Source organism: Blennius ocellaris, assembly GCF_963422515.1.
Source record: "Blennius ocellaris genome assembly, chromosome: 1".
Lineage (NCBI taxonomy): Eukaryota > Metazoa > Chordata > Actinopteri > Blenniiformes > Blenniidae > Blennius > Blennius ocellaris.
In genome coordinates, this window is record NC_137650.1 from 1,044,956 (window position 1) to 1,071,383 (window position 26,428).

Below are 26,428 nucleotides of genomic sequence, written 5' to 3' on the forward strand. Positions count from 1 at the left end.
GTACTGAAGGTCCTGTTCATCCATGTCCAGTACTAAAGGGCCTGTTCCTGCTCCCTCATGTCCAGCACTGAAGGGCCTGTTCTTGTTCCTTCATGTCCAGCACTGAAGGGCCTGTTCCTGTTCTTCCATGTCCAGTACTGAAGGGCCTGTTCTTGTTCCTCCATGTCCAGTACTGAAGGGCCTGTTCTTGTTCCTCCATGTCCAGTACTGAAGGGCCTGTTACTGTTCCTCCATATCTGAAGAGGGCCTGTTTCTTCTCCCTCATATGCAGTACTGAAGGGCCTGTTCCTCCTCCTCCATGTCCAGTACTGAAGGGCCTGTTCCTGCTCCCTCATGTCCAGTACTGAAGGGCCTGTTCCTGTTCCTCCATATCCAGTACTGAAGGGCCTGTTCCTGTTCCTCCATGTCCAGAACTGAAGGGCCTGTTCATGCTCCTCCATGTCCAGTACTGAAGGGCCTGTTCCTGTTCCTTCATGTCCAGTACTGAAGGGTCTGTTCCTGTTCCTCCATGTCCAGTACTGAAGGGCCTGTTCCTGCTCCCTCATGTCCAGTACTGAAGGGCCTGTTCCAATTCCTCCATGTCCAGTACTGAAGGGCCTGTTCCTCCATGTCCAGTACTGAAGGGCCTGTTCCTGTTCCTCCATGTCCAGTACTGAAGGGCCTGTTCCTCCATGTACAGTACTGAAGAGCCTGTTCCTGTTCCTCCATGTCCAGTACTGAAGGGCCTGTTCCTGTTCCTCCATGTCCAGTACTGAAGGGCCTGTTCCTGTTCCTCCATGTCCAGTACTGAAGGGCCTGTTCCTCCTCCTCCATGTCCAGTACTGTAGGGCCTGTTCCTCCTCCTCCATGTCCAGTACTGAAGGGCCTGTTCCTCCATGTCCAGTACTGAAGAGCCGGTTCCTGCTCCCTCTTATCCAGTACTGAACGGCCTGTTCCTGTTCCTCCATGTCCAGTACTGTAGGGCCTGTTCCTCCTCCTCCATGTCCAGTACTGAAGGGCCTGTTCCTGTTCCTCCATATCCAGTACTGAAGGGCCTGTTCCTCCATGTCCAGTACTGAAGAGCCTGTTCCTGTTCCTCCATGTCCAGTACTGAAGGGCCTGTTCCTCCTCCTCCAGTTGATGGGTGGTGTTAGAGTCCAGTAGGTGGAGATACATAGTCCAGTGTGCGGGTGGTGCTAGAGTCCAGTAGGTGGAGTTACATAGTCCAGTGTGCGGGTGGTGCTAGAGTCCAATAGGTGGAGATACATAGTCCAGTGTGCGGGTGGTGCTAGAGTCCAGTAGGTGGAGATACATAGTCCAGTGTGCGGGTGGTGTTAGAGTCCAGTAGGTGGAGTTACATAGTCCAGTGTGCGGGTGGTGCTAGAGTCCAGTAGGTGGAGATACATAGTCCAGTGTGCGGGTGGTGTTAGAGTCCAGTAGGTGGAGTTACATAGTCCAGTGTGCGGGTGGTGTTAGAGTCCAGTAGGTGGAGATACATAGTCCAGTGTGCGGGTGGTGTTAGAGTCCAGTAGGTGGAGATACATAGTCCAGTGTGCGGGTGGTGTTAGAGTCCAGTAGGTGGAGTTACATAGTCCAGTGTGCGGGTGGTGTTAGAGTCCAGTTGGTGGAGTTACATAGTCCAGTGTGCGGGTGGTGTTAGAGTCCAGTAGTTGGAGTTACATAGTCCAGTGTGCGGGTGGTGTTAGAGTCCAGTGTGTGGCGTTCCATAGTCTAGTTGACGGGTGGGGTTCCATAGTCTAGTGGGTGGAGTCAGATTCTAGTTGACAGGTGGTGCTACAGATTTCAGTGGGTGGAGTTGAGAGTAAAGTGGGTGACAGACCACAACACACAGAAAACCATGGACACATGCTGAAGCTACTATACAATGAAACATCTACACACTCACCAATTGTCCATTAAAAACTGAACCAGAAGCTTCCTGATATTAAAAATACAAACAAATCCATGAAGCAAATCTTTTTATTTCTCAAAAAAGACGCAAACAGGATATAACTGTTTTATTTATTTGGAGGAAACGTGTCAATCTGCAGTAAAAAAAAAATACAAAACAGAGTTACTGGCAACTAACATTTTTACTACACAAAACTACACAGCTATACAAAAACCTACACAGAACTACAGTGTGTGAGTGTTCAAGAGGGGACCCAGACGTTGCCGTGTGTGTCAGGGGCCTGGTTGTAGGGAATGTTCCAGATCCAAGGCTGATCTGAAAGGTCGGAAAGAAAATGATGGATCGTCTTGATCAGAGGATTCCAGGACAATAAAAGAAACCTGAAGTTTAAAGCATCTGGAGAAGTTGGGCTATCATGTGGTTTAGTTTGGGAACTCAGCCAGCAGGGGGTGATCACAACCTTAATGAGACTTAATGAGGCCTTAATGATACTCTTGGACAAACACGGGGCTTTTTACTCAGAGCTAAAGACACTCCTGTGCTGGTCGGCACATCTCCTCTTCTGCCAGCTGCCATCAGTGAAATGAACATATAAAAAGTTAACGCTGCTCATGCTGGAGCAGTGAGGTCTGGAGACCGTCTGTCTCGAACAGCAATAATCTGACATATGAATACTTCTAACTGTGCTGTCATGATATCTACTGAGTGACCTTCACACAGGACACGCGTCACTTCACTACTTCCACTGGCTCTGGAGCCTCATTTAAAAAGGCTGCTGAAGCACAAAGCAGGTCCTGAAAGGTGTATACTTTTTACATTCCCTGTTCAAATATCTAATTCATACATTTGATAAACAGATAAAACTGAACTTTATCGATCTGCTGTGTCTCCACCAAACTGTCTCCTTCCCTCTCTGACACTCTGACACACTGACACTCTGACACTCTGACACACTGACATCACAACCATGAGGCTGTTTTATCGCCCAGCACTGATCTTCATGATGTCACTCTCCTCTCACCTCCATGACGTCACTCTCCTCTGACCTCCATGATGTCACTCTCCTCTGACCCCCATGATGTCACTCTCCTCTGACCTTCACAATGACGTCACTCTCCTCTGACCTCCATGACATCACTCTCCTCTGACCCCCATGACGTCACTCTCCTCTGACCCCCATGATGTCACTCTCCTCTGACCTTCACAATGACGTCACTCTCCTCTGACCTCCATGACATCACTCTCCTCTGACCCCCATGACGTCACTCTCCTCTGACCCCCATGATGTCACTCTCCTCTGACACCCATGACGTCACTCTCCTCTGACCTCCATGATGACGTCACTCTCCTCTGACCTCCATGACGTCACTCTCCTCTGACCTTCACAATGACGTCACTCTCCTCTGACCCCCATGACGTCACTCTCCTCTGACCTCCATGACTACACTCATCTGACCCCCATGATGTCACTCTCCTCTGACCCCCATGACGTCACTCTCCTCTGACCCCCATGATGTCACTCTCCTCTGACCCCCATGACGTCACTCTCCTCTGACCTTCACAATGACGTCACTCTCCTCTGACCTTCACAATGACGTCACTCTCCTCTGACCTCCATGACATCACTCTCCTCTGACCCCCATGACGTCACTCTCCTCTGACCCCCATGACGTCACTCTCCTCTGACCTCCATGACGTCACTCTCCTCTGACCTCCATGACATCACTCTCCTCTGACCCCCACGACGTCACTCTCGTCTGACCCCCACGACGTCACTCTCCTCTGACCCCCACGACGTCACTCTCCTCTGACCCCCATGACGTCACTCTCCTCTGACCCCCATGACGTCACTCTCCTCTGACCTGCATGACGTCACTCTCCTCTGACCCCCACGACGTCACTCTCCTCTGACCCCCACGACGTCACTCTCCTCTGACCCCCACGACGTCACTCTCCTCTGACCTCCATGATGTCACTCTCCTCTGACCCCCATGATGTCACTCTCCTCTGACCTCCATGATGTCACTCTCCTCTGACCCCCATGATGTCACTCTCCTCTGACCCCCACGACGTCACTCTCCTCTGACCCCCATGACGTCACTCTCCTCTGGCCTCCATGATGTCACTCTCCTCTGACCTCCATGATGTCACTCTCCTCTGACCCCCATGACGTCACTCTGCTCTGACCTCCATGATGATGTCACTCTCCTCTGACCTCCATGATGTCACTCTCCTCTGACCCCCATGACGTCACTCTCCTCTGACCTCCATGATGTCACTCTCCTCTGACCCCCATGACGTCACTCTCCTCTGACCTCCATGATGTCACTCTCCTCTGACCTCCATGACGTCACTCTCCTCTGACCCCCATGATGTCACTCTCCTCTGACCTCCATGATGTCACTCTCCTCTGACCCCCATGACGTCACTCTGCTCTGACCTCCATGATGATGTCACTCTCCTCTGACCTCCATGATGTCACTCTCCTCTGACCTCCATGACGTCACTCTCCTCTGACCCCCATGATGTCACTCTCCTCTGACCTCCATGATGTCACTCTCCTCTGACCTCCATGATGTCACTCTGCTCTGACCTCCATGATGTCACTCTCCTCTGACCTCCATGATGTCACTCTGCTCTGACCTCCATGATGTCACTCTCCTCTGACCTCCACGACGTCACTCTCCTCTGACCCCCATGACGTCACTCTCCTCTGACCTCCATGTCACTCTCCTCTGACCTCCATGACGTCACTCTCCTCTGACCCCCATGACGTCACTCTCCTCTGACCTCCATGATGTCACTCTCCTCTGACCTCCACGACGTCACTCTCCTCTGACCCCCATGACGTCACTCTCCTCTGACCCCCATGACGTCACTCTCATCTGACCCCCATGACGTCACTCTCCTCTGACCTCCATGACGTCACTCTCCTCTGACCTCCATGATGTCACTCTCCTCTGACCTCCATGACGTCACTCTCCTCTGACCACCATGACGTCACTCTCATCTGACCCCCATGACGTCACTCTCCTCTGACCTCCATGACGTCACTCTCCTCTGACCTCCATGATGTCACTCTCCTCTGACCTCCATGACGTCACTCTCCTCTGACCTCCATGATGTCACTCTCTGACCTCCATGATGATGTCACTCTCCTCTGACCTTCACAATGACGTCACTCTCATCTGATCCCCATGATGTCACTCTCCTCTGACCTCCATGACGTCACTCTCATCTGACCTCCATGATGATGTCACTCTCCTCTGACCTCCATGATGTCACTCTCCTCTGACCCCCATGACGTCACTCTCCTCTGACCCCCATGATGTCACTCTCCTCTGACCTCCATGATGTCACTCTCCTCTGACCTCCATGACGTCACTCTCCTCTGACCTCCATGATGTCACTCTCCTCTGACCTTCACAATGACGTCACTCTCATCTGATCCCCATGATGTCACTCTCCTCTGACCTCCATGACGTCACTCTCATCTGACCTCCATGATGATGTCACTCTCCTCTGACCTCCATGATGTCACTCTCCTCTGACCCCCATGACGTCACTCTCCTCTGACCCCCATGATGTCACTCTCCTCTGACCTCCATGACGTCACTCTCCTCTGACCTCCATGACGTCACTCTCCTCTGACCTCCATGATGTCACTCTCCTCTGACCTCCATGACGTCACTCTCCTCTGACCTCCATGATGTCACTCTCTGACCTCCATGATGATGTCACTCTCCTCTGACCTTCACAATGACGTCACTCTCATCTGATCCCCATGATGTCACTCTCCTCTGACCTCCATGACGTCACTCTCATCTGACCTCCATGATGATGTCACTCTCCTCTGACCTCCATGATGTCACTCTCCTCTGACCCCCATGACGTCACTCTCCTCTGACCCCCATGATGTCACTCTCCTCTGACCTCCATGATGTCACTCTCCTCTGACCTCCATGACGTCACTCTCCTCTGACCTCCATGATGTCACTCTCCTCTGACCTTCACAATGACGTCACTCTCATCTGATCCCCATGATGTCACTCTCCTCTGACCTCCATGACGTCACTCTCATCTGACCTCCATGATGATGTCACTCTCCTCTGACCTCCATGATGTCACTCTCCTCTGACCCCCATGACGTCACTCTCCTCTGACCCCCATGATGTCACTCTCCTCTGACCTCCATGACGTCACTCTCCTCTGACCTCCATGACGTCACTCTCCTCTGACCTCCATGATGTCACTCTCCTCTGACCTCCATGATGTCACTCTCCTCTGACCTCCATGACGTCACTCTCCTCTGACCTCCATGATGTCACTCTCCTCTGACCTCCATGACGTCACTCTACTCTGACCTCCATGATGATGTCACTCTCCTCTGACCTCCATGATGTCACTCTCCTCTGACCTCCATGACGTCACTCTCCTCTGACCTCCATGACGTCACTCTCCTCTGACCTCCATGATGTCACTCTCCTCTGACCTCCATGACGTCACTCTACTCTGACCTCCATGATGATGTCACTCTCCTCTGACCTCCATGATGTCACTCTCCTCTGACCTCCATGACGTCACTCTCCTCTGACCCCCATGATGTCACTCTCCTCTGACCTCCATGATGTCACTCTCCTCTGACCTCCATGACGTCACTCTCCTCTGACCTCCATGATGTCACTCTGCTCTGACCTCCATGACGTCACTCTCCTCTGACCTCCATGATGTCACTCTCCTCTGACCTCCATGACGTCACTCTACTCTGACCTCCATGATGATGTCACTCTCCTCTGACCTCCATGATGTCACTCTCCTCTGACCTCCATGACGTCACTCTCCTCTGACCTCCATGACATCACTCTGCTCTGACCTCCATGATGATGTCACTCTCCTCTGACCTCCATGATGTCACTCTCCTCTGACCTCCATGACGTCACTCTCCTCTGACCTCCATGATGTCACTCTCCTCTGACCTCCATGATGTCACTCTGCTCTGACCTCCATGATGTCACTCTCCTCTGACCTCCATGATGTCACTCTGCTCTGACCTCCATGATGTCACTCTCCTCTGACCTCCATGATGTCACTCTGCTCTGACCTCCATGACGTCACTCTCCTCTGACCTCCATGATGTCACTCTGCTCTGACCTCCATGACGTCACTCTCCTCTGACCTCCATGATGTCACTCTCCTCTGACCTCCATGACGTCACTCTACTCTGACCTCCATGATGATGTCACTCTCCTCTGACCTCCATGATGTCACTCTCCTCTGACCTCCACCTTCAGATCAGACTCTCTTCTCCTCCACCTCTAGTCACTGATAGTTCTCACACAGCGGTGATGACGCTCTGCCGATCGCTTGTTTTTTTATTTTTTTATTATTAGTAATAATGAAACTACTGTGACACCAAATAATATAATTTTCCTGACCTCCACCTCCTCCATGACTGTTTCTCTCTCTGTAAAATTCTTCATCTTTTCCCTCAGGATTTAGCATCAAATGGCGACGATCAACAGGCTGATTGAGACGTCAAAGTATTGATGAGGCTTTACATTGACCATTTATGGTAGAAAGTGGGCGTGTTGAGGGCGGGGCCTGAACTGTCAACCTCCCAGGTGGACTGTGATCTACGAAAGGAAAGTGCGTGTAGATGGGTGTACGCGCAGTTTTATTGATCTGAATTTTTTTTAGCGCTCTCCATTTTCAGCTTTTTGGTGCATGAACATTTCTGGTAGGATTCCTACACAAGGTTTTATAAATGAGGCCCCTGGTCATCATAGAAGTGTGGCAAGTCACCATCACATCTTCTACTGGCTCTGGTCTTTACTTGATATTTTACAGTCGAACTCCATCATAGCATCATTATGTTTCCTCTGCTGAATCGAAATCACAGTGAAACTTCGCACGCGCGCACACACACACACACACACACACACACACACACACACACACACACACACACACACACACACACACACACACACACACACACACACACACACACACACACACACACACACACACACACACACACACACACACACACACACACACACAGACACACACACACACACACACACACACCTTTAGGAGAGTAGCAGGTCGGAGGAAGGTCAAAGGGCACAGGAAATCCAGACGAGGATGAGGACACAGGAAAAGGATGCGAGTCTATTGGGAATCTCTTCAAGTTCTGTTCGAGAAGACAAGCAGCACAGTGACCGACTGAAGGACTGACTGACTGAAGGACTGACCGACTGAAGGACTGACTGACTCAAGGACTGACTGACTGTAGGACTGACTGACTGTAGGACTGACTGACTGAAGGACTGACCGACTGAAGGACTGACTGACTCAAGGACTGACTGACTGTAGGACTGACTGACTCAAGGACTGACCGACTGAAGGACTGACCGACTGAAGGACTGACCGACTGAAGGACTGACCGACTCAAGGACTGACTGACTGTAGGACTGACCGACTGAAGGACTGACCGACTGAAGGACTGACTGACTCAAGGACTGACTGACTGTAGGACTGACCGACTCAAGGACTGACCGACTGAAGGACTGACTGACTCAAGGACTGACTGACTGTAGGACTGACCGACTGAAGGACTGACCGACTGAAGGACTGACCGACTGAAGGACTGACCGACTGAAGGACTGACTGACTGACTGAAGGACTGACCGACTGAAGGACTGACTGACTCAAGGACTGACTGACTGAAGGACTGACTGACTGAAGGACTGACCGACTGAAGGACTGACTGACTCAAGGACTGACTGACTCAAGGACTGACTGACTGAAGGACTGACTGACTGAAGGACTGACCGACTGAAGGACTGACTGACTGAAGGACTGACCGACTGAAGGACTGACTGACTGACTGAAGGACTGACCGACTGAAGGACTGACCGACTGAAGGACTGACTGACTCAAGGACTGACTGACTGTAGGACTGACTGACTGAAGGACTGACCGACTGAAGGACTGACTGACTCAAGGACTGACCGACTGAAGGACTGACTGACTGAAGGACTGACTGACTCAAGGACTGACCGACTCAAGGACTGACCGACTGAAGGACTGACCGACTGAAGGACTGACCGACTCAAGGACTGACTGACTGTAGGACTGACTGACTGAAGGACTGACTGACTGAAGGACTGACCGACTGAAGGACTGACTGACTGAAGGACTGACTGACTGAAGGACTGACCGACTGAAGGACTGACCGACTCAAGGACTGACTGACTCAAGGACTGACTGACTCAAGGACTGACTGACTGTAGGACTGACCGACTGAAGGACTGACTGACTATAGGACTGACCGACTGAAGGACTGACTGACTGTAGGACTGACTGACTGAAGGACTGACTGACTGAAGGACTGACTGACTGTAGGACTGACCGACTGAAGGACTGACTGACTGTAGGACTGACTGACTGAAGGACTGACTGACTGATAGACTGACTGACTGAAGGAATGACTGACTGTAGGACTGACTGACTGATAGACTGACTGACTGAAGGACTGACTGACTGACCGACTGAAGGACTGACTGACTGTAGGACTGACTGACTGAAGGACTGACTGTAGGACTGACTGACTGAAGGATTGACTGACTCAAGGACTGACTGACTCAAGGACTGACTGACTGAAGGATTGACTGACTGAAGGACTGACTGACTGTAGGACTGACTGACTGAAGGATTGACTGACTGATGGACTGACTGACTGAAGGACTGACTGACTGTAGGACTGACTGACTGTAGGACTGACCGACTGAAGGACTGACTGACTGTAGGACTGACTGACTGAAGGACTGACTGACTGAAGGACTGACTGACTGAAGGACTGACTGACTGTAGGACTGACCGACTGAAGGACTGACTGACTGTAGGACTGACTGACTGAAGGACTGACTGACTGAAGGACTGACTGACTGATAGACTGACTGACTGAAGGACTGACTGACTGTAGGACTGACTGACTGATAGACTGACTGACTCAAGGACTGACTGACTGAAGGATTGACTGACTGAAGGACTGACTGACTGTAGGACTGACTGACTGAAGGACTGACTGTAGGACTGACTGACTGAAGGATTGACTGACTGAAGGACTGACTGACTCAAGGACTGACTGACTGAAGGACTGACTGACTGAAGGACTGACCGACTGAAGGACTGACTGACTGAAGGACTGACTGACTCAAGGACTGACCGACTCAAGGACTGACCGACTGAAGGACTGACCGACTGAAGGACTGACCGACTCAAGGACTGACTGACTGTAGGACTGACTGACTGAAGGACTGACTGACTGAAGGACTGACCGACTGAAGGACTGACTGACTGAAGGACTGACTGACTGAAGGACTGACCGACTGAAGGACTGACCGACTCAAGGACTGACTGACTCAAGGACTGACTGACTCAAGGACTGACTGACTGTAGGACTGACCGACTGAAGGACTGACCGACTATAGGACTGACCGACTGAAGGACTGACTGACTGTAGGACTGACTGACTGAAGGACTGACTGACTGAAGGACTGACTGACTGTAGGACTGACCGACTGAAGGACTGACTGACTGTAGGACTGACTGACTGAAGGACTGACTGACTGATAGACTGACTGACTGAAGGAATGACTGACTGTAGGACTGACTGACTGATAGACTGACTGACTGAAGGACTGACTGACTGACCGACTGAAGGACTGACTGACTGTAGGACTGACTGACTGAAGGACTGACTGTAGGACTGACTGACTGAAGGATTGACTGACTCAAGGACTGACTGACTCAAGGACTGACTGACTCAAGGATTGACTGACTGAAGGACTGACTGACTGTAGGACTGACTGACTGAAGGATTGACTGACTGATGGACTGACTGACTGAAGGACTGACTGACTGTAGGACTGACTGACTGTAGGACTGACCGACTGAAGGACTGACTGACTGTAGGACTGACTGACTGAAGGACTGACTGACTGAAGGACTGACTGACTGAAGGACTGACTGACTGTAGGACTGACCGACTGAAGGACTGACTGACTGAAGGATTGACTGACTGATGGACTGACTGACTGAAGGACTGACTGACTGTAGGACTGACTGACTGTAGGACTGACCGACTGAAGGACTGACTGACTGTAGGACTGACTGACTGAAGGACTGACTGACTGAAGGACTGACTGACTGAAGGACTGACTGACTGTAGGACTGACCGACTGAAGGACTGACTGACTGTAGGACTGACTGACTGATAGACTGACTGACTGAAGGACTGACTGACTGTAGGACTGACTGACTCAAGGACTGACTGACTCAAGGACTGACTGACTGAAGGATTGACTGACTGAAGGACTGACTGACTGTAGGACTGACTGACTGAAGGACTGACTGTAGGACTGACTGACTGAAGGATTGACTGACTGAAGGACTGACTGACTCAAGGACTGACTGACTGAAGGACTGACTGACTGAAGGATTGACTGACTGATGGACTGACTGACTGAAGGACTGACTGACTGTAGGACTGACTGACTGTAGGACTGACTGACTGAAGGACTGACTGACTGAAGGACTGACTGACTCAAGGACTGACCGACTGAAGGACTGACTGACTGACTGAAGGACTGACCGACTGAAGGACTGACTGACTCAAGGACTGACTGACTGTAGGACTGACTGACTGAAGGACTGACTGACTGAAGGACTGACCGACTGAAGGACTGACTGACTGAAGGACTGACGGACTGAAGGACTGACCGACTGAAGGACTGACCGACTGAAGGACTGACCGACTCAAGGACTGACTGACTTAAGGACTGACTGACTGTAGGACTGACTGACTGAAGGACTGACCGACTGAAGGACTGACTGACTATAGGACTGACCGACTGAAGGACTGACTGACTGTAGGACTGACTGACTGAAGGACTGACTGACTGAAGGACTGACTGACTGTAGGACTGACCGACTGAAGGACTGACTGACTGTAGGACTGACTGACTGAAGGACTGACTGACTGATAGACTGACTGACTGAAGGAATGACTGACTGAAGGAATGACTGACTGTAGGACTGACTGACTGATAGACTGACTGACTGAAGGACTGACTGACTGTAGGACTGACCGACTGAAGGACTGACTGACTGTAGGACTGACTGACTGAAGGACTGACTGTAGGACTGACTGACTGAAGGATTGACTGACTCAAGGACTGACTGACTGTAGGACTGACTGACTGAAGGACTGACTGTAGGACTGACTGACTGAAGGATTGACTGACTGAAGGACTGACTGACTCAAGGACTGACTGACTGAAGGACTGACTGACTGAAGGATTGACTGACTGATGGACTGACTGACTGAAGGACTGACTGACTGTAGGACTGACTGACTGTAGGACTGACTGACTGAAGGACTGACTGACTGAAGGACTGACTGACTCAAGGACTGACCGACTGAAGGACTGACTGACTGACTGAAGGACTGACCGACTGAAGGACTGACTGACTCAAGGACTGACTGACTGTAGGACTGACTGACTGAAGGACTGACCGACTGAAGGACTGACCGACTGAAGGACTGACTGACTGAAGGACTGACGGACTGAAGGACTGACCGACTGAAGGACTGACCGACTGAAGGACTGACCGACTCAAGGACTGACTGACTTAAGGACTGACTGACTGTAGGACTGACTGACTGAAGGACTGACCGACTGAAGGACTGACTGACTATAGGACTGACCGACTGAAGGACTGACTGACTGTAGGACTGACTGACTGAAGGACTGACTGACTGAAGGACTGACTGACTGTAGGACTGACCGACTGAAGGACTGACTGACTGTAGGACTGACTGACTGAAGGACTGACTGACTGATAGACTGACTGACTGAAGGAATGACTGACTGAAGGAATGACTGACTGTAGGACTGACTGACTGATAGACTGACTGACTGAAGGACTGACTGACTGTAGGACTGACCGACTGAAGGACTGACTGACTGTAGGACTGACTGACTGAAGGACTGACTGTAGGACTGACTGACTGAAGGATTGACTGACTCAAGGACTGACTGACTCAAGGACTGACTGACTGAAGGATTGACTGACTGAAGGACTGACTGACTGACTGTAGGACTGACTGACTGAAGGACTGACTGACTGTAGGACTGACTGACTGAAGGACTGACTGACTGCAGGACTGACTGACTGACTGAAGGACTGACTGACTGTAGGACTGACTGACTGACTGTAGGACTGACTGACTGAAGGACTGACTGACTGACTGTAGGACTGACTGACTGACTGAAGGACTGACTGACTGACTGTAGGACTGACTGACTGTAGGACTGACTGACTGAAGGACTGACTGACTGTAGGACTGACTGACTGAAGGACTGACTGACTGACTGTAGGACTGACTGACTGTAGGACTGACTGACTGACTGTAGGACTGACTGACTGTAGGACTGACTGACTGAAGGACTGACTGACTGACTGTAGGACTGACTGACTGTAGGACTGACTGACTGTAGGACTGACTGACTGAAGGACTGACTGACTGACTGTAGGACTGACTGACTGTAGGACTGACTGACTGTAGGACTGACTGACTGAAGGACTGACTGACTGACTGTAGGACTGACTGACTGTAGGACTGACTGACTGAAGGACTGACTGACTGACTGAAGGACTGACTGACTGTAGGACTGACTGACTGTAGGACTGACTGACTGAAGGACTGATTAACAGCCTTACAAACGCAGAGGGAGCAAACAGGACTCCCAGCTCGTACGACCGGACCATCATCTGAGTGTGGTTCTTCTCCAGAGCGCCCCACGCTGCCTTGGACAGGTTAGCACTGAAACACACCGCAGGACATCGTCACTCTCTCACTCTTTCACTCACACTTTCTCTCACACTCACTCACTCACTCACCTGGTGACCAGGAACCAGGCCAACTGAGTGAAATCTGGAGACGTCCTCATGTATGTCTTGATATGTGGCATGGCGTGACTCCTGCCTGTGCTATTCGCCTTCCATCGGCTGAGCAACACACACACACACACACACACACACACACACACACACACACACACACACACACACACACACACACACACACACACACACACACACACACACACACACACACACACACACACACACACACACACACACACACACACACAAATGTAAATGCAGAACTACACAATTAAAGGCATCATATTCACAATGGAAGTGACACCCACAGGGAGTGATGGACGGTCTGTCGACATATGAGCCACTAGTACAATAGACCATTAGTGGCCATCATTTACAGCAGTCAGAGGGCAAGACAGGTTTTCACTGGCATCTTGCAATCTAGCATCAGCATGTTGTGGTGTGGCTGCATCAGTAAAGTCCAACACTTCAGCACACACAGCAGCCTGTGAACACTATAAGGTCCATGACCTACTCCAACATGTTAAAGTGTGTTTAACTGGACTGTCAGCCTGACTGAGCCTCCTAAACTGTGGACACATGTCACTGGGAAGTGTTGTATGTGTGCATGGGAATTAACAACAGCTACAACAAGAAGTGCTTGAAAAACCCGAAACAGCAAAAAAACCCTACAGGACTGATGACAGGGTTAGGCTTAGGAAATATGGCTAAAATAGGCTCGAAAACTGAAAAGTAAATACTGATGAATAAAAGTTAAACCTGTGAATCCAGTTAAAATGGCTCTGAGCAGTAACAGTGGTCAACATATTCCAGGTCTGGACTTGTGGTTTGGAGAGTGTGTGTGGTTGTGAACTCACTGGAAGTATTGGTGCAGCCAGAGCTGTTTCTGAGCCGTCTGGATGCTGTAGGGGAGGGAGCCTCCGGCTGCAGAGAGCGCACACACACACACACACACACACACACACACACACACACACACACACACACACACACACACACACACACACACACACACACACACACACACACACACACACACACACACACAAACACACACACACCTCAGCTGAGACGACAGACACACTCCTGCAACACTCAACACTTTTTGATCTGTACATGCGTATTTAGATTTGTATGTATGCAACTCAATCTGTGTGTGTAATTCCATATATGATATAATAATTCTACTTATATTTATTATAATAATTGAATTAAATATAATTCAATATAATATAGATATGTAAACACAGCGTTTTTTGCCAGTCCTGTTGGGCTTTATACAAAAAATATGAATCCCTGAATTGGGCGGGACATTACTGACCTGGGTAACCTTCTAAACTCGTCCTCACGTCTTCTACTGATGGATACAGCTGGAAAGTAAAAGCTTAATTATTTACCTGTTACTGAAACAACAAGTCACCACTCCAGACTGTGACATACTTTATAATTCATACACAGAAATATAGGATTTCTTTCTTCTGCTGTCATCACACACATTCCAGACCCGTGGAGCCTGGTCAGTAAACTGGTCAGGTTTCAAACTGTGTGAGGATGATGAAGTCATATGAAGAACAAACGCTGCTCATTGCGCTGTGGATGTGGCTCCCTTCACATTCCCCTCATCCTCCACAACAACCCAGAAAGTGTGAGCGAGCAGCCAGCAAGCCCCATCATTTACACCAAACATCAGAACTGTGAGTGAGAAGAACCCACCAGGAGCATGGGGGGGTTTGAGCCCGGAGAAGACCTGCCCAGGGTGCCCAGGGTGCGCTGGAACTCCCCCTCCAACCACTTGCTCTTATCCAGTCCCATGGAGCCAATACTGGAAAACTGGCCAATCACAGGCCACTTCTCCTCACCAGGAACAGGGTCTGTGTGCTGGCACAGAAGCTGCAAGCAGCAAAACCAGGGGGCGCCGCTGAGTGATTCTTCTTTTGGTGAGCAGGAGAGACCTCAGGGTGCAGGACTCACCTTCCGGAGCCTCAGGTGCCCCCATCGCTCCATATCTTCCCCCACGTACCTCCCCGGGGTGGACGCCACCAAAAACACCCTGAAACAGACCGTGATGAAAGGAACCCGCGCTGCAGGAGGGTCAGGTCTCCACCCCTCTCTGGATTTACCTCGTCTCAGACAGGTCGTGCTCTGAGACTCTTTGGATCCAGTCCTGGAGGTCTTGGGCTCGGTACGAGGACAGGTACTCCAGCAAGTCCCTCTTAAAGGAGGTGGGCGACTCGCCTGCACTTGCACCAGATCCCGCCGGTAACCGTGGAAACAATGGGCTCATCCACATCCTGCACACAGCAGCGTAAGCCTGTTGACTGCGATCTCTCTCTGGAGCAGCAGATCCAGGTCCTTCAGGGCTGAACTCAAGGCCTACCCCTGGGTCTTCTGGTACCAGTCTGCTCGGATCAGGTTGGAGGTGAGGATGACGACTCTGAAGCCTTCTTCGTACCACAGCAGCATCATTTTCCTGGACGGAGTAGAGCAGAGTCTCAGGTCACGTTTACAGAGTGGTGTGCAGTCCGGGGCAGCAGGGCGAGCACTGCCAGTTCCTTCATGGAGCTTTCAAGCAGAGGCTGTAGAGCCACGTCTGTTGAGCTGCAAGTAATAAATCCTCCATAGAGACTCTCAAGAGCTAGAAAAGCTTACGTGTGGTGAGTTCCAAAGGCGATGTCCAGCGGGGCCTGTGAGAACACAGATCACAGATAGAAGTGATTGAAAAGCAGCCGAGCCGAGGCTGAAGTCACACCCCTCCTGGTGAGCAGACCCTACCTGGCACAGGCGGACATGTGGGAAAGGCTGAGCTTGCTGGACCAGACGGGCTTTAGCCTCCCTCTTGTCTCCATGGACGAGCAGAACTGGACGATCCCTGAAAAGCCAAACAACATTTGCAGGTGCTGCCATCCTCTCGTGTCCTCACTAACATCTGACTGGGTTGAGTTGCAGTGTCACATTCTCAGACGCTGGTGTGTGAGTTAGAACGCGACGCAGCAGAACTGACCTGAACTCTGAAGGGTACTGCTCAACCATCCAGGCAATGTCGAAGCAGTAGTTGAACTATGGAGGAAAATAATCATCGCGTCAATGAGCTTGATAAGTGTTAAATGATCAGAATGTAAATTACAACCAGCAGCCATGTTTGTATCTCTGCATGATAATAACTACAATGATTGTGAAGATCCATAGAGTTTGATAGCACACTGGACCTTCACGCTGGCACCAAACAAGGATTGAGGAGTCACCTGGACAGATTCTTTCAGGGTCCCGAACAGCGGGGAGAGGATGTCTGTGAGGAAGAGAGAAGTTATTGCTATTCAATCCAACCTTATTTATACAGCACCAAATAAAACAGTCACCTCCAGGTGCAGTCAGAGAGAAAACACAACAGGCTTTGTGATGGCAGCGGCCACGAACACGACAAACGTCACACCAGCAGAGATTATTCAGACTTATTATTCACACGAATCTTAGTGTGATTGATCCCAGTGGATTACAACATTTAGCCAATAACAGTTTGTTTTAGTTACAGAACTATCATCACTAAGAATTTCAGCTAAATTCAATCAAAACTCTATACTGGCGACTGATTATCATGTTCTGTTTTTTTCCCACTGGACCTCTATAGGTTGCCTACAGGACTGATCAGGGAGTCTGGTCGAGGAGATCGAGCTCTGCAGGTTCCTCCTCCTCTGAGCCTGGTCTGCAGGTTCTGCACACTGGCTGGATGATGGGCACAGTTTCTTGTGTCTTAGGGTACATCCACACGACGAGAAAAACTATATTTTTTTCTCCCCGGCCTTCTCCAAAAAACTTCCGTCCACACCTCACTTTGAACACGGCTCAACACGAGGCTTCAGAGCTTGTAGTACACATGCCAAGCCTTTAGGGGCACTGTGACGCACCAAACACACCAAAAATGCAATCCTGCTCATAAACCTATATATAATTCTAGTTCTAGAGCTCTATGGTTATTAGCGTTAAAATTACTGTAAGTAATAGATTACTGAAAGCAATAAATCATTAGAAGTAGTTTATGAAAAATTTAAATTATTAATTGAAGTAAGCTGTCATTCACTCATTAACAACTCCTAGAGTAATTGAGTAATTACTCAAAAGTTAATAAATAATCAAAAATACGATAAGTGCGGGGCGCGACGTTCCCTGAATTCTTCCAGCAGATCTACTCCACAGCTGTTGGCCTCCACAGGAAGTTTCCTGGCACCTTGAATCTGTTCTAAATGTCAAATCATAAAGGTACTTGACATATATTCACTTGTTTTGCTCATGTGATCACATCCAGACGTTCTGGAAGGTTGCCTCTATAATCCAGGAACTAATCAGTTCTTACTATCTCCTCTTTCTGTCTTCTGAAACAGAATCCAGTAAATCTTATCGATCGAGACACTAAACCATGGGTTGATCTTAACGCCAGTCCGACACTCGGACATATTTCTTCGGAATAATACACATTTCCGATGGCTAGTCCGTGGGACAAGTGCAAAATTAGAAATTTCCGATCCAACTTGCCGAGATTTCCTCGTCTGCTTTACTGTTACTGAAATTACTCCACAAGTGTTTCCCTGCCGGCTGCTCTGCTAAGGAAGTAGCCTTGCGGCTAACCGACTTTTCACGACATATCTCTGTTTAAAAGTATTTTACACTCAAAACACAGCAAAGCAAACATCAACGTGGATGTTTACAAAGCCGTTGTTACAGTGAGGCGGACGCTCTGCCGCCTGACGTCACCGTTTTAAAACGCCAGCTCGAGGAGGACAGCAGCGCTGGCCACGGCATCAAAACAGCAGCTCCTCCACGGTAGCAGGTGATTCACACCTACGTCAGACTCCACAGTAAACTCTCTGAAAATAGTCCCAATGGTTGGAGCTGCATTGCTAAAATATTTCTCCAGGGATTAATAAAGTGATTGTGAGGTTTTAAAGATTATGAGATGATGACGTCACACAGACCCCGACATTGTCCACATGGAACTAAAATACTTTGTACTGCTTCCTTTTCTGACCTTCTACTAACCTCAAGTTGTCTGAGAGAATATATGCAAACATTCCTACATTTATTACTTTACTGAAGAGAGGAGTTTATTACAGCCTCACATAAAGTCAACAATAACAATAATATTATTAAAGCAAACAGAGCTCTGGTATCAGAATCATATCGGTATCAGCAGACATACAAATTTGGGTATCAGGATCGAATCGGAAGTGAAAAATCGTAGATCAGTGCTTCCCTACTGCAATGCAGCTGAGCAGGTTCCTAAAGCCGTCCCTCGATCAGACACCTGAAATAAGAACATTTGAATGTTCATTAATTGTGCTTCAATACCTGTTTTCGAAATATTTTAGTGAAAAAAAACTGGATATACATTTTGTCCGTTTGTGTTCTACATTACTGGACTCTGTCATGTATCATAAAAACTGGCACTAGAATTAAGGACATGTCAATATTGACCCCCAGAGTGCTAAAATGTCTCTCTTGCGCCACCTAGAAAATTACAAAAATATAAACGGCCACCACGGCCGGTAGGAATGTCGTAGAGATATCAAACTAAAAATCAATTCTTCGTCTCATCGAGACCTAAAATTCACACATCGGAACCCTCAACCTAAATCCGACAGGAAGTCTGCAATTTGCCTTTCAAAGTATGATTTTCCCCACAAAAAGCCCCTCAACCTTTGAGGGAGAATACATTTGACTCCCTAAACTTGCTCACATGCTCACCAGATTTGGCTCGCTCATTAACACTGGATAACATTATGAGAAAATGTGAAAAATAACCCCCAGAGTGCCAAAATGTGCTCTCTAGCGCCATCTACAAACACTACAACGGCCAGAAAAAAAAACACTAAAACCACAATCACGGCCCGTAGAAATGTCCAATTTGCCTTTCAAAATAAGATTTACAAACACTAGCTACTCTGAGTGCGAATATCTATTGACTTCAAAAACCTATTCAATGATAGAGGAGACTCCCCTCCTCGATAATCCAGAATATCATTTTCAGTCGTCGAGCAGTTTTGTTTTTATACCGTATCAAAGTTCCGAACACCAAATCCCACTTCCTCGCTGCAGTTTAAAATCTCCTCTGAGGGCAAATATCGTACCGCCTTCAAAACACTATATTATGATAGAGCAGACGCTCCTGCTCAAAACTTCTGTTCAACTTTGTGACTAGTCCAGGTTTTTTGTTTTTTTAAATTACCGGTAGCCTTCACAGTTCCAAACACAGAATCTCGCAGCCTCTTCCTTGTGGCTTTGAGCTCAAATTTCACCCACTAAACTTCCTCAAATGTTGATGAACTTACACCAATATGTGGCTACAGGTCTTGTGCTTTGAATGAGGGACTACTTTAGTTGGGTGGGGAGGAGGGCGAGGAGGGCAGGAGGAGGAGGGGGGGCGGAGAGGAAAGGTGATAGGAGGCAGGTAGTGATATGAAGGTGGCAGTCGGAACTCACTTTCACTTAGTGACGCCGTAGTAATTAGTATTATAAGTTAGTGACATCTGACGTGGTGGGGAAAGAACTACAAGTTTCCGAAAATGGACTATATAAAGCGCATTTGGGTTTTAGATGATTTAAAGTTGTTTCAGCAGATTATTGCTTTGGTAACTTACATGATCCTTTTTCCACCGTTCCATTTTCCGTAGATGCTCAGACAAGCAGGTCCCTTTAAATTTTGTCGCCACAAAGAATTGTGGGGCAGCATTAGCTTGCCTCCTTTGCGAAAGGAAGCATCGGTGCTATCCAATGCTAAAGGAGGTTCTAAAGGAAGCATCGGTGCTATCCAATGCTAAAGGAGGTTCTAAAGGAAGCATCGGTGCTATCCAATGCTAAAGGAGGTTCTAAAGGAAGCATCGGTGCTATCCAATGCTAAAGGAGGTTCTAGAGGAAGCATCGGTGCTAAAGGAGGTTCTAAAGAAAGCATCAGTGCTATCCAATGCTAAAGGAGGTTCTAAAGGAAGCATCGGTGCTATCCAATGCTAAAGGAGGTTCTAAAGGAAGCATCGGTGCTATCCAATGCTAAAGGAGGTTCTAAAGGAAGCATCGGTGCTATCCAATGCTAAAGGAGGTTCTAGAGGAAGCATCGGTGCTAAAGGAGGTTCTAAAGAAAGCATCAGTGCTATCCAATGCTAAAGGAGGTTCTAAAGGAAGCATCGGTGCTATCCAATGCTAAAGGAGGTTCTAAAGGAAGCATCGGTGCTATCCAATGCTAAAGGAGGTTCTAAAGGAAGCATCAGTGCTATCCAATGCTAAAGGAGGTTCTAAAGGAAGCATTGGTGCTATCCAATGCTAAAGGAGGTTCTAGAGGAAGCATCGGTGCTAAAGGAGGTTCTAAAGAAAGCATCAGTGCTATCCAATGCTAAAGGAGGTTCTAGAGGAAGCATCAGTGCTACCCAATTCTAAAGGAGGCTGTCGGCGAAGGCGGACGCTTCTCTCTTCTTCTCCTCGTCTTCCCTGCTTGCTGCTCCCGTCCTGTACTGTCTCATGTCAGATCTAACAAGAGCCTCTCTTCACTCCCACATCGGAATTTAACCGGAACCATGGAATTGATCAACTGGTTTCTCAATGCGATCGACCAAATTTTTACGACACGAAGATCGGGCAAAGGAGAGCCCGCATGTCCTGATGGGACGTTTGCAGCCGGATACATGCTGGATTCCTGGGGTTCCTGGGGTTCCTGGAGGTTCCTGGAGGTTCCTGGAGGTTCCTGGAGGTCCCTGTGTTTGGCCGTTCTTTCCATGGAGGATGTGGAGGACCTCTACATATTGGGATTCATGATAGCAGGTATGCTGCTGATTGGAGCTGGCAGTTTTCTGATCAATCACAAAGTTGAGAAGACACGGGCAGCCGCATTGGGAGGGCTGCCTATCGTCACTGAAGGACTGTGTCAAGCTTTGAACGCTCAGACTCATGTGATAAACCAACTCAGGAGCGTGCAGGTCACGACTCTTGAACGTTTACGTGAAGTTGGATCGATCTTGGAGGATATTCGAACTCGGTTGGGACGCTAAAATCTTGCCACAATTGGAGCAGCATTGGAGACCAGAGACACTCAAGGTCGACGGATAAAGCTGAAGGGCCTGAACGAAAACAAACAACAATCTACATTCGGACTCGAGACACACAGTCGCCAAGGCTGTGTTTTGTCTTCAACTCTCCTGGATGTGAGTGTGGAACGAAGGCTCTGCCCCCCCACCCCCCACCCCCCCTGGCCTTCCTCCCCTCCTCCCACCCTCCCTCCCCGGACATTTTTGCCCACTGGAATTTTACCAGCACCTTTCACCGTCTTTGGCGTGCACCTCACCCAAATCCCCAGCAGAGGCCGCTGGAAGAGGCCGGCTGTGCGCCCGAGGGACTGTGCGCCTGAAAACACCTCCTCCTAGCGGCGGGCTGCAAAACTAGCCTTCACATATCCCAAGTGCTGTCTCGAGAAATATGTTGTAACCTGTCTGTGTTGATGCTAAACGTGCCTGAGGTGGGTTTTTTCCCAATTACAGACTGTGGTCCTCAGAGCATAGTCTTTAATCTGCCTTTTTTCCCTCCTCTCCTCACCTCATGTTGTCCTTCTTTCCCCAAAACTTTTCCATGCAATTTCGTTGTACCTGTACCTGCACCTGTACAATGACAATAAAGCTTCTGATTCTGATTCTGAAAGGAAGCATCAATGCTAAAAGAGGTTCTAAAGGAAGCATCAGTGCTATCCAATGCTAAAGGAGGCTCTAAAGGAAGCAACGAGTCTCCTTTTCTTTGCTTATTGAGAATTCAGACAGTCCTTATCATGGCCGCTACACAAAACACTTCTGGGGTTCAGTGAAAGTCGGTAGATGAGGAGAGAGGAGGGACATTTCGGACGTATCCCAGATTTCAGCTCAGGGCCACCTGGGAAGTAACTTGTGTGATTTTCAGGTACCAGACGTACCTCGGATGTGCAGCGCCCCGCGGTTGTAGCTCTTGTCGAGCCCTGTCACCTTGTTCAGGTAGAAGCGGTAGGTGTCATTCAGACTGGGGAGGCACGACTCAAAGAAGTCCTTGGGCTCATCCAAGTAGTAGAGGCGGCCATGGGGGCTGGGGGGGCGCTCCTTCTCCTTCTCCACCTTCAGCTTCTTGGCTTTGGGGCTTGGGGCAGCTCTCTTTGGTGGGTTACTGACACTCTTCACCTTCCCATCATCATCATCATCATCATCCTCACTGTCTGACAGCATCCAGCCACCATCTGAAGCCTCTTTTTTCCGCTTCCCGGCTGGAGATGCTCTGGACCCTGGTTTCACCTGCCGGGACTCTGCCTCTGGTTTCACCTGCCGGGACTCTGCCTCTGGTTTCACCTGCCGGGACTCTGCCTCTGGTTTCACCTGCCGGGACTCTGCCTCTGGTTTCACCTGCCGGGACTCTGCCTCTGGTTTCACCTGCCGGGACTCTGCCTCTGGTTTCACCTGCCGGGACGCTGCCTCTGGTTTCACCTGCCGGGACTCTGCCTCTGGTTTCACCTGCCGGGACTCTGCCTCTGGTTTCACCTGCCGGGACGCTGCCTCTGGTTTCACCTGCACTGGGGTTTGGGCTCCTGCAGCCGGGGGCGAACTGTTCAAACTGTTCATCCCCGGAGGAGGCAGACGAGCATCCTCGTCATCATCACTGCTGGAGATGGTCCACATCCCATGTTGACTGTCCTGAGACATGCCTGAGCAGAAGCAGGATGAAGATGTGTGATGAAGATCAGCTGAGCGCTGACATTTCACATCACAAACACATCAACTGCTTTTTGTCACTCTGCTGCCTTTATAGCAACCTCAACTTCCTGTCAGGCATCGGTTGGTGGAGATGATGAAGAGGAGGAAGAGGAAGAGGACTAAAGATGATGAAGAGGAGATGAGATGATGAAGAGTAACAGTGATGAAAAGGAATTAAGATAGTGAAGAGGAGATGATGAAGAGGAGATGAGATGATGAAGAGGAATTAAGATAGTGAAGAGGAGATGATGAAGAGGAATTAAGATAGTGAAGAGGAGATGATGAAGAGGACTGAAGATGAGATGATGAACAGTTAAAGGTGATGACGATGAGTGAAAATGATGAAGGGAATTAAGAAAGTGAAGAGGAGATGATGAAGAGGAGAGATGATGAAGAGGAATTAAGATAGTGAAGAGGAGATGATGAAGAGGAGAGATGATGAAGAGGAATTAAGATAGTGAAGAGGAGATGATGAAGAGGACTGAAGATGAGATGATGAACAGTTAAAGGTGATGACGATGAGTGAAAATGATGAAGGGAATTAAGAAAGTGAAGAGGAGATGATGAAGAAAAGATGGGATGATGAAGAGGACTGAAGATGAGATGATGAAGAGCAACGGTGATGAAAAGGAATTAAGATAGTGAAGAGAGGAGACGGTGAAAAGGAGATGAGATGATGAAGAGTAAAGATGATGAAGAGGACTGAAGATGAGATGATGAGTAACGGTGATGAAGAGGAATTAAGATAGTGAAGAGGAGAAGATGAAGAAAAGACGAGATGATGACGAGTAAAGACGATGAAGAGGACTGAAGATGAGATGATGAAGAGTAAAAGATGACGAAGAGGAGTGAAGATGATGAAGAGAGGAGATGAAGAAGAGAGGAGATGATGAAGAGTGAAGATGAAGGCGCGTTCACGCTCCGCAGTGCTCAAACCGCTCGAGATGTGTGAAGAGATCAAAGTTTACCGAGTCAGAGGCGCTGCGGGGTCACTCTGTCACACACACACGCACACACACACACACACACACACACACGCGCGCACATACACACACTACAGTTTTTCCATTCGTCAAACTTCACAACAACAGCGACACGCACGATGAACAGGAAAGTAACGAGCGGTACTGTTCGGCTGGAAACTGTGTCCTTGTCAAAGGTTCCACCTCGAGACGGTTGCCTCAAGAGACTTCAGCGCCCCCTGGTGCTCATTCTTTGTAACACACACTGGAGAGAAAAGCCGCATGCTGAGCAGGCTGCTCTGCTGTGACCAGTTTAATCGAAATTAAATCCCACCCGAAAAAGCAGATGGTGTCATATGTGCGTGATTAAAATGACGGAATGTGAGGGGTCACTGTGTCGTGAGGTGATCAGGATCAACTTCCTCCATTGTACTTTTTCTTAAATGCACACAAACAGACGTGCCGAGGTTTGTTAATATATATAAATGTTTAGATATGATCATATTTATTAATGACGGAAAATCTAAGAGCTTAAATAAGCACACAGCATTTTACAATGCTTTAAGTGGGTTGATTAGTTGTTTGAAAATATTACTGATATCCCCTTTGTTTTTCCTAAACTCAGACTAACTGTCATTTCAAGTAAACCAACCCCCAAACTCATTCAATTTAATTTAATTGAACTTTATTTATATAGCACCATATACAACACAGTTATTTGGTGCTTTTAACCGCGAGAAACCCAACAAATCAACTCAAATCGCCTCCATTTTCTAAAATCAAGTAATGAAGCTTTTGCTTGTACTTGTTTACAATTATGTTAATAAAATAGTCTTAATTAGTGCTTTCTGTTCACTAGCTACCACTAACAGTACAATAATTTTCACCACTCGAAGGCTCTCTCAATCTAAGAAAGATTGTTGTGGTTTATAAATGCACTGTATTAAAATGAAGTTAACATGAGCTGAAATTGAATAATTATGAAGAGCCCCACCTAAGAAATGTACCTCCAGTTGCTACTGGAAGAGTGACCTGTCAAAGGAGCGGTCCTAGTAAAGCAGTTGTTAGTAAAGCAAAGATTAGCATGCAGACCCTGTGTCTGTGGCAGAGCTAGCGTTGGTTTACAGGTTGATAACTGCTCCTAATATCATTATCTATAGAACTCAATCACTGTAATAGAATCAACACATCTTCATAAAGTTAAACAGTTCTATCATAGCATCAGGTTTAACTAATCTCAGGTAAAGCCCAGTTGTTGTTCCCACTTCCTTGAAGGAGTTCAGTTGTTGTCCTGCTGGAGGGAAGCTGGTGTCTTCTCCTGTAGTTAGCACCTCCTGCTAACTGTGGTTGCTGGTTCTGCAGGCTGAGGAGAAGAAGATGAAGTTGATGTTTCAGGAGTCCTTCTTTGCAGCTCCTGGTTGTTCCTTTTGTCCAGACTGAGGATCTGGTCGCTCAGGTCTGTGATGGTTTTCCTGCTGGTTGAGGAAAACACAAAGAAGTTCTGTGAGGCGTCGTTTCCCTGGTCCGTCCTGGAGGAACTGGTTGGTTTTCCCTGGTTGATGGGAGATCAGACTCTGGGTGCTGGTCTCTGGATCAGGGGAAGGTCTGACCCTCGTGGTGGGTCAGCAGAGGAGTTGAGGAGTGAAGGCCCCTGGTTGCAGGCCTCTGGTGTTAGCTATATCCTAACGCTGGGTGAGCCGAGCTGCTGGGACGCAGCTCCTCCTGGGTGTTCACAGGAGAAGACCCGGGGCAAGACTCTCAGCAAAACTCTTCCAAAGGCTTTTGGTTGAAGGTTGTGAATTCGAAGGTGTCAAATCCTGAGAGCACGGAGGTGTCTTGATGTGTTGTGGTTGTTG

The 26,428-nt window shown here is 48.8% G+C and overlaps 1 protein-coding gene across 1 annotated transcript; it reads right to left on the bottom strand.

Annotated features, from left to right (window-relative positions):
• Positions 1–1,941: 1,941 nt before the first annotated feature.
• On the bottom strand, positions 1,942–24,699 carry tdp1 (tyrosyl-DNA phosphodiesterase 1). The gene is made up of 16 exons (XM_080499846.1): positions 24,579–24,699; positions 22,806–23,561; positions 17,113–17,156; positions 16,872–16,927; positions 16,643–16,739; positions 16,520–16,554; positions 16,248–16,340; positions 15,991–16,161; positions 15,842–15,920; positions 15,584–15,760; positions 15,192–15,240; positions 14,728–14,794; positions 13,865–13,972; positions 13,685–13,787; positions 7,982–8,087; positions 1,942–2,206 (listed from the first exon to the last, which is right to left on the bottom strand). The coding sequence occupies exons 2-16, from the start codon at positions 23,557–23,559 to the stop codon at positions 2,133–2,135; spliced, it is 2,013 nt and encodes a 670-aa protein (XP_080355972.1). The 5' UTR covers positions 23,560–23,561; positions 24,579–24,699; the 3' UTR covers positions 1,942–2,132.
• Between the last annotated feature and the right edge of the window lie 1,729 nt (positions 24,700–26,428).